Here is a 9,864-nt window from a genome sequence, read left to right on the forward strand (position 1 = left end):
TCTCCGAGACTGCCTTTCTTTCTAAAAAAGATCTACCTAAAAACCAAGCGTACGAAGGAAGATTCACGCGGTAGCAGCTGATGCTGAATCACCAAAGTAGGTCCATCCAAAATCGCATTGAATATTCCAAATTTCAGCAGTAGTAACCGACGCCCCGGTCATGTACACAGAAGAATACAGCCTTTGCTTTTTTGTATTTCTTACAGCTATGATGCCAGCCACGTTACTCTGAAATTTTTGGACGGAAGCAAATTAAGGACGAGGATTGGCATTTCCATACTAAAATACAAACAAGCAACCAATTTTCAGATCTCAAATTCCATCACATTCCACATCTCAACCCGATTTCAGATCTGGAAATCCAAAGATGCAGAACAAGAATTTGCATTGCAGGGCAAGAGCGATTGACAATAGCCATAATTAATTAGATAAACAATGCACTATTTGTTTTCGACACCATCACAAGGATCTTGCTACGCTAAAAAACCTCGACAAATCAAGCTGCTACGGTAAAACGGAGGCTCGGGGACGAACCCTCGCCGCCGCCGTCGTCGTCATCGTTTCCCCCACAGATACACCTCCAAGGGTACGCCGGATTGAACCAGAGCACCCCGACCCGGATGTAAAAATTTACAGTCTAGAACACACAATCCTGGACTACCACCGACACAGAACAGGGGAAAACCGCTAATGGAAACTGGTTTGCCGGAGGACGGAGGCTCTACTTCTTGGCCTTCTTGGCGGGGGTCTTCTTGGCGGGCGCGGCCTTCTTCACCGGCTCCGACCGCTTGGTGGGCGGCTTCCTGGGGGCGGCCTTCTTGGGGGTGGCGGCGGCGGCGGGCGCCTTCTTCCCTGGCGCGTCCTTGGCGGAGGTCTTGGCGGCCTTGGCGGGGCGGCCCCGAGGCTTGGCGGGCGCCTTCGTCTTGGCGGCCGGCTTGGGCTTCGCGGCGGCCTTGGTGGTCTTGGCGGCGGCCTTGGGCTTCGCTGCCGCCTTGGGCTTGGCGGCGGCCTTGGTGGTCTTGGCAGGGGCCTTGGCCTTGGGCTTGGCGGCGGGCTTCTTCTTGGCTGGGGACTTGGCGGCGGGCTTCTTGGCCGGCGCCTTCTTCTTCGCCGCGGGCTTCTTCTTGGCTGGCGCCTTGGTCTTGGGCTTCTTGGGCGCTGCGGGGGCCTTGGTGAGCTTGTAGGAGGCCTTGACCTTGGTCAGCTTGCCGGCGGCGACGAGCTTCTTGATCTGCGTCAGCATGAACTTGCGGAAGTTGGCCGGGAGGTGCGCCTTGTGCTTGTCCTCGATGTACTTGGCGATGGCGACGGTGCTCGACCCGCCTCTCTCCTTCAGCGCGGCGATCGCCTCCGTCACCATCTGCGCAAAAACAAGCACGCACGAACAAAGCCAGTCAGATCAAGGCGAACACGAACGAACAGAGAGCACGACGAGCGAACAGAGAACGACAATGGAGCGAGCGAGATTCGGCGACGGTCGGGGGGTTTACCTCAGCGTAGGTCGGGTGGGCGGGGGCGGCCTTGGGCTTCCTCGGGGCGGAGGGCTTCTTCACCTTGGGCGCCTTGGGGGTCTTGGCGGCCTTGGCCTTGGTCGCCTTGGTCGTCTTCGCGTCGCCGGCGGGGGCGTCAGTCGTGGTCTCCACGACGGGGTCGGCGGTCGCCTCCACCTGAGGCACCGGGATGTCGGCGGCAGCGGCGTCGGTCGACATTGCGGCGGGGAAGCGAGGGGAGAGGGGAGCGCTGGTGTGTTTTCGCCGGAGGTGAGAGAGATGCGTGTGAGCTGGGTGAGGAGGTCAGGGCGGAGGAGACGGTGGTTATATAGTGGGAGACGTCGGGGAGACGGGGAAGGCCGAATGCCGCGCGCTGATTGGTCGAGGGGGCGTTGCCACGGATCGCCCCCCTAAGCAGCCGTCATCAAACCTGGCGCGTCCGATCCGTTCCCATCCGACGGCCATCAACGCGCCCCATCCGATGCCGCGGATTCAAGCCCCCCCTAGTTGGCCGGCCGTCTCGCGAACCAGCCTCCAGACTTCCAGAGTGTGCTTCTCCTCTCGATTTCCGATCAAATATCGCTCGATCGGATGCACCAATTCGAATGCAATTTTTTTCACTGTGTAGGAAAGGATCATGGCTTTGTAATGAGATTGAGTTTGTGTGATTTGGTTGAGTATTCTGGGAGAAATGAGCCGGTGATCAGGGACTGGTCGGGATGGTGCCTTGGTGGGAGTTTGGTGGAGATTTCCGGCCGCCGGCACGGGGTGCACCGGCGAACAATGAGATTTTACGGCATGGTCGTGTAGCTGGTTAACGTGGCATTCCGTAGGTTCAAGAATCACGTCGATCCTACGTCGTTTTGATAGGCTACGAGTCGATGGAACACGACCCAAGTTGCACAACTTGTGGAGACCTTTGCTGGTGGTGTGTGAGTTCGGCCGGGCTTTGCACTGTTTGCCGGCGCGATGGCCGGCCGGCTCGCCGGAGAACCGCCGTGCTCCGGTAGTTGTGGACATGGGGAAGGCTACCCAGCTGCTGCATTTGGGTTGTCACACTTGAACTCGGATGAATTTGCACCGGAGTGATCAACACTTGTTCCTGTGGTTGGGGAAAGTCTACCAGGTGATACAAGTTGCCTTGTTCTACCTCTCAGATCAAATTTCATCGTAATTTCAGATGGTTTCACGATGCACAACTCAAATATCAGCTAGTCTTTGATGGAACGACGATCAGGATTGAAATTTTTGAAAGTTTTTCGTCCTGTTCGGACCAAGAAACGTGTCCAGGAAGAGGGCAAAGTTGGTTGGGTGTGGTGCTCTCTGCCAAACATGATGAACGATCGAGCTGATCACAACATTCCAACACATGGAATTCACAAGGTTTCGAGCTGATCATATAGTTCGAAAATGCAAACGACGAGTCAAATACTGCAAAGAGGATGAGAGAATGCAAATTGCTTGTTTGTGCCAAACCGAGTACCAGAAAGCTCTGCATGGTCTCGGCTCATCGTGAGCCCGGGTAATCATGCTACTGGAACCGGTGTAAACATGTGCAAACTCAATAACTAGTTTCATGAAGATGTTAAACATTCAAAATCCTGATGCATCCTAATCAAACTGCGGCATCGGACCAGGGACAAGATCGATCAACAAGAGCAAATAATGGGCGTACGTGGCGTGCACGCCAGTACACAAACAAGAGGTGTTCTTGGCAGGGTGCACAGGTGTTCCATCGGCTCAGTCATGCATATGTGAGCTCACTAATCATCGCATCAATTCATGGAACTGGAGTTAACATGCTCACTGATAGCATAATTTAACCATTCTTTCACTTGATGCACCGGTTAAGTTGACCGTTCCACCTAATTTGACATCACTATCCAATATCCACCATCCCATCTTTGTTTAGCACCTCAAAAAGATGCAATTGCCACGGAGCTTATTCCGCCCAAAACAACTTGCCATCCCTAGCAACATGATACTATTTTGGGGTATATAATTCTCTAGGTTCAGGTGCCACTAGCTGGTGAGGATGATGCGTGTATGTATGGGATAATTATCCTTAGCTTTTGTGTAACCATGGCGAGCTTTGCGTCGGAGAGATTAGACGTGAGCTCTGTTTTGTTTTGCGCCGGAACAGGATAGGAACGTCGCCGGCGATCGAGTGGTTGGCAGCAAAAGTGGCCGGCGCTGCGCCGGACCGCTACTTGTGCATCTTGATTGCATGTCTGCGTCGGCGTCACACATATGGATATGGTGGATCACATCTCCTGGATAAATGGCTCAGCGTCCTCCTCAATCATCTCTGCTGTCCAAGAACATCAATTGTGTAACAAGGATTGGGATGGAAGCATACTATTACTGTGTTTGCACAAGATTTAGCGAGGTTGATCGAATCACGCGAGAGTTCCATTACGTACCATACGCGCCATGTCTTTTCTCCGACCACGGCAAAACCACCGAGCATATGTCGTCGGCTCGTGCATGTTTAGGGATGCAAGCGGGGCGGGCTAGCGGACAATAGCTTAAGACAGATATAGTGTTAACATTGACGAGTGGTGGACACATTATGAACTAGTTGATGAGTTTCGCGGGATGAAGTGGGTTACCGCTATGCATGATCGATGTGTGCACCGTGTGACAGCCGTACCCTTATTGTGTAGTACACGGTTGCACATGAGCGTGTACGACGGCAAAACCAGCCGAAGTACCTCTTTCACTTAACCAACACGCATCACCGAGCAAGTAGTCAAATGATCATGGATCAATCAAGTTTGGTTGGTTATCGCCGGCGCCGACATCAATTTGTTGAAAAATTCACGCGGTGCGGGGAGTGGGAGTACTCGACAATGATGGCGGCACACAAAATGCACATTTATAGGAACCATGGCGTCGGTGATGCAACTCGCCTTTTGGAAGATTTGGGCCCTCTTAAATGCAAATTGTCACATCACTTGTTCTTCAAAAACATATTGTGGACCGTGGATCAGCCAAAGTGTTGGGGTTGGAGAAAATGCAGTCCCTCTTGAACCAATATCAACAAGTGACATATCGTATGTTCAGATGTTGCTAGTCGCCTAGGATGGATGGTCGACTGATGCACGACATACATCTTTTGTGAAGGAAGCGGACACGGCATGATGAGGGGAAGTTGATCATTACATGAACGTGTCGAATTAGAAAATAGACTACACGTTAAGGGAACCTTCAAGAAATCCCAACTTTTGACAATAGTAGACCCACACCCCTCTCTCACCACCACTCCCTACCGCGAAAATGAAACCTAACATATCATGCAAATTGAGCAAGTCATAATGATGTTTATGCAGACATTGCCCTAGCCAAGGCTTGTGGTTGAAATAACAAGCATTGAATGCTATCTTGTTTTAACTTTCTTCATCACTCGCAATGGGAGCAACTTATTTCTCAAAATTCCGTTGTTACACTCATTTAGGTATCTTAAATCCGAAAACTCTCTTTCACAAGTGAGCGTTGGAACACTCGATCGTTAAACTCGCCACTCCCTGATTTGAAGGAGCTTCAGATAAAAAAAATATCTCCCCTCCCGTGAATCAATTGTGTGGCCTTTCCATAAATCTCCCCCCCCCCCCCAACTTCAATGGGTAGGCCCCAACTTGGCCTACCATAAATCTCTCAGCCCCCTTGAATTCAATGGATGGGGCCCAACATGGTCATTAATTTTCTCTTAATCCGATTTTCTCAGAAGGAAAGTTAAGTTCTGCTTGTTCCGGTCGGAAACTACGCGCGTCCGAGAGCGCGCGCGCATTAGCCACCCTCTCACAAATCATCATCATAAGCTCTAGTGCCGGTTGGATCCACAATGACTTGTTCCCTCGAAAGCATACATTGATTATTGTCCTCTTTTAACCCCGTACAACACTTGTAATCAAAGGACATAGTAAGTGTGTGAAGATTCTTTTGTGTAACACATCTATTATATGCATATTTCCATCACATTCCATTTAGAGATCCATAGGGCTTGGATATGATGATCTTGTTGTTTCCGAAAAGAAATAATGGATCTAAATTTCATTTTGAATCAATAATTTATCTATATGATTATGGAACATTAATTGCTTATGTACATTGCAAATAAAATAGCAAACATCGAACGTTCACTAATAGAAAAAGAGCCTAATGTTCAGCTCATTAGTCCCGGTTTGTAATTGAACCGGCACTAATGTGACCATTAGTGCCGGTTCCAACGGCTAGGCGGGCGGCGCTCATTAGTCCTGGTTCGTGGCGAACCTTTAGTACCGGTTTGTGCCACAAATTGGGACTAAAGAGGTGGTGGCAGGCTGGTGTCAGGCTGCAGCTCCTTTAAAGAGGTGGTGGCAGGCTGGTGTCAGGCTGCAACACCTTTAGTCCCGGGACTAAAGATCATCCTATGTAAACCCTTCGTCGAGCCCGAGCTCTCTGTTCTTCCCCTTTCCTCTTCTCTATTTTCTTCCTCTTCCTATCGAGCTCATCCTCCATTTTTGCCAAAATTTGTCAAGATTTGAAGGCACCCCATCCATTCAAATGATCACAAAGGTTAGCAACTTTGTCCTTTCATCTCTCTAGATTAGCTCTTGCAATGCTCTATAAGTATAGTGATTTGTGGGTTTTAGTTTGGGAGGAATTATATGTGGTAGTATTTGATTTAAATGCAATATGAGGTCAAAATAACTCTTAGTTTGCATATATAGGTGTGGTTTACTTAGTGCCTTCCCGTCTCCGTCCTAACCACCGTCGATCGCCCGCACCGTCCCCGTCGATGGCACCACCTTGTGGTGAGCCTCTTATTCTTATCTTTTTTATATAAAAAAAATCATGTTTGTGTGATTTAGATATTTAATTACTTGTATAATTACGTTGTTTGTTATACATAGTGCCATGGTTTTGATATATGTCCCCGTCGGCCCCATACGGGCGACACCTAGCGCCAGACGAAGTGACCAAATGAATCGTTCTTTTTGTACACGGACGGACGAAAATGTGCTTATGAACTTACAAAAATATTGGATGTGTTATTGCTTGACTAGCTTGCCAAAATAATTTGACGTTGGAGAAAATGATGCATTTTTCAATAAATTGATGCACATATACAACAAAATTGAAAATAAAAATATATAATTAATCAATATAGTATTTGCCAATTCTCGCCAAAAAATAGTATTTGCCAAGATGAAGGCTAAAAATAGTAGTAGATCATTATTATTTTAGCCGTTCATTAGTCAAGTAATCTTCTAATCGATCTTCAAGTTGAGTAAGCAACTCAAATCGATCTCTAATCCCTGCTTGCATGTGTAGGCTAATCTAATCAATCGTTGAGCTTCTCTTTTTTTGAGAATCATAATCAATCTAATCTAATCAATCGCTGAGCTAGGGGCCTCTCACCTCTGAGTGGATTTTTTTTTGAGGATCACATGGTCATTTTATTGCTCATGGCTGGAGTAGAGGGATCCCATGGCTGGAGTAGCCATAGAGGGATCCCATGGCTGGAGTAGCCATAGGAATCGACCATGTTCGAGTGATAAAGCACTTTTTACAAGATTGTGAGCTTCTATATTTGTTGCTCTATCCTCGTGCACAAAACTAACATTAAGAAAACGTCTCGATCGCTCCTTAATCTCCGTAAGAACCGAGCTATACTGGCATCTACTACCTTCATTGATGTTCTTAATAACCGTGGAAGCATCACATGCGATAATAACTTTCTGAATGTTTAAATCCTCCGCCAAAGTCAGCGCTTCACAGCATGCTATTGCTTCAAGAGTTGCTGGGTCGGTGCAATTGTTCAATACCCTCGCTGAAGACCCCAGGTACTTCCCTGTATCATTCCTGCAGATGACGACAGCTGCTCCCTTTGATCCTATCTTGTTTGTACCACCATCAACATAAATTTTGGCCCAGCCCTCCAGCGGTGGCCTCCATCTCGGCGCTGCTGCTTGTGGATTTGGAGCAGCTTTATCCAGTTTTGTGTTCACCATTTGAAGATCGGCAATGAGACTGGTAACAAAACCATGAATAGTCACCGGGCTTTGGGAGATAGATTCATGAATTGCCTTTCGGCGCGCACCCCAGATCGCCCAAAGTGTCAATAAAATTTTGGTGAACTCTTCATGTGTTGTAGTCTTCATCATGTGGAACAACCACTCCTTCGCATCCGAGCAAGAATTCATGCACATGTGCTCTATGAGGGATTCATTAAGTAATGCCCAAACACAATGTGACATGGTACAATCTATTAATGAATGTCTCCAAGAGTCATTCTCTGCTTGACAAATAACACATCGAGGGCTAGTGGCCATTTTCCGATGATGCATCTCTGAGCCCGAAGGGAAAGAGTGTTGTGCGAGCCGCCAAACAAAGACTCGCACTTTAGATGGTACCTTGATCTTCCATAGTTGTGACCATGCCTTCTCCGCCCTGTTCGAACTAGTGCTTGGTCTGCCTTCAAGCCAATCTTCCCTAACTTTTTTCGTTGTTGGTAACATACCTCTGAGTGGATAGTGCGCGTGCATGTGTAAAGGCTTCAAATCAATTGCCACCAGAGGGTTGCGGTCTTTTCTTTTCCCTAGGGGGGGGGGGGGGGGGGGCACTGTGCGGTAGGCCAATTTGGCCCCTCTTGTAGACGGGCCTGTACTCACTACACATCTATCCTTATTGTTCACTTTATTTTTTTAGCTTTATGCATCGGATCACATTTTCTCTTCCTAAGCATCCGCCTCCTATAGAGGATCCCACTACTCTGTCCGAACCTGCTTCTCCTAACATTTGATCCTACATGGCACACGGTACATCACCATAAGGCTATGCATTGTACGTGCCCTCGATGATCTTGTTGCCGCCCCTGCGCACGCGGCTCCGTCCCACGGCGTTGGGTGTCGACATGGGGAGCTCCTATCTGCCGCATTTTGCGGCAAATTCCAAAAATTAGTGTTGTGGCTGGGAGTCAAACACAACACCTTATGCTCTCAGACACAGTGGCATACCAATGCACCAACCAAGCATTCGTGACTAATGGGTAGTGCAGTGCTTTAAGAACTAGTAATAGCCATATATTTGAAAGATTTTTGAAATTTTGAACATGTTTTTTTATTTTTGAAAAATCTGAATACTTTTTGAAACACAAACATTTTTCAATATTGTGAGATTTTTTTTGAAAGCATGAACAATCCTCAAAATCTTGGAACACATTTTGAAATTTTAAAAAACGAGAACAAATTTTGAAATCATGAAAAAAAATTGGAACTCTGAACTGTCAAGAAAATACGAACAAATTTAAAAATTGCAAACAATTTTCGAAACATGATATTTTTTAATACTTTGACCTTTTTTGAAAATGTGAACAAATTTCAAAATTCTGAATACTTTGGAAAATGTGAACAATTTTTTTCAATGTGAACAAAATTTGGCATTTACGAACATTTTTTGAACATGCAAACAAATTTTGAAAATGAGAACAAAAATTTACGAAATTTTTTTGTAAACATATGTTTTTAACTCTGAACATTTTTTAAAACATGAACACATTTTTAAATCACGATTTGTTTTGAAAAACATGAACAAAATTTTGAAACTTCAAACTTTTTGAAAAACATGAACAATTTCAAAATTCTATTTTTTTGAAAACATGAACAATTTTTTGAAACATCAATTTTTTTTGAAAAATATAAAATACAAACAACTTTGGAAGATGTTAAATATTTTTGAAATTTGCGATTTTTAAAAAAAGGCAAACAAGAAAATATGTACGTGAAAAAGGAACAAGAAACGAAAACAAAGAAATGAAACAGAAAAAAAGAAAAAGAAAAAACAATCACAAAAGAAAACCAGTAAACCGGTATAAAAAAGCCCGGTTCAGGGAACCTTCTGGAAGGTTCCTAAAACTGTCTACCTCGCTATGGGATAGTGGGCCGGCCCAATTCTCGTGCTGGGGGGATCACCTGTGCGAACCCTTAAAGTTTGACGCAGTTAGCGTCAAATAGGATTTTCCTACTTTGTGTATGACGCTGCCATTTGGGGGGGGGGGGGGGGGGGGGCTCGTCCCCCCTTCACCCCTGGTCTATGACTCCCAGTCATATTACCTCCAACAAATACACAGGCAGAGAGTGCTCGATGCCATCCATCGAAACGCCCATGTCAGTCAGCCAAGCCACGACGGCCAAGCGAGGGCTGGAGCTCGGCCAAACCATGGTAGCCAGCCATGCGTCAGGGACAGCTCCGGCACGCTCATCAACATCACTATGTATGTTTCTGTTTTCCGTGAAGGAGAAACAAAGGATGGCGATGCTCTATGTACTATTCAGTTGTTGTTCATGGTTTTGCGATAAATAAACTAATAATACTCGAGTTTCCATAAACA

General features: G+C 46.6%; 1 protein-coding gene across 1 annotated transcript; it reads right to left on the bottom strand.

Annotated features, from left to right (window-relative positions):
• Nucleotides 1–404: 404 nt before the first annotated feature.
• LOC125510918 (histone H1-like) lies at nt 405–1,806 on the bottom strand. The gene is made up of 2 exons (XM_048676209.1): nt 1,491–1,806; nt 405–1,360 (listed from the first exon to the last, which is right to left on the bottom strand). The coding sequence occupies exons 1-2, from the start codon at nt 1,707–1,709 to the stop codon at nt 722–724; spliced, it is 858 nt and encodes a 285-aa protein (XP_048532166.1). The 5' UTR covers nt 1,710–1,806; the 3' UTR covers nt 405–721.
• Between the last annotated feature and the right edge of the window lie 8,058 nt (nt 1,807–9,864).

Source organism: Triticum urartu, chromosome 5, assembly GCF_003073215.2.
Source record: "Triticum urartu cultivar G1812 chromosome 5, Tu2.1, whole genome shotgun sequence".
NCBI lineage: Eukaryota > Viridiplantae > Streptophyta > Magnoliopsida > Poales > Poaceae > Triticum > Triticum urartu.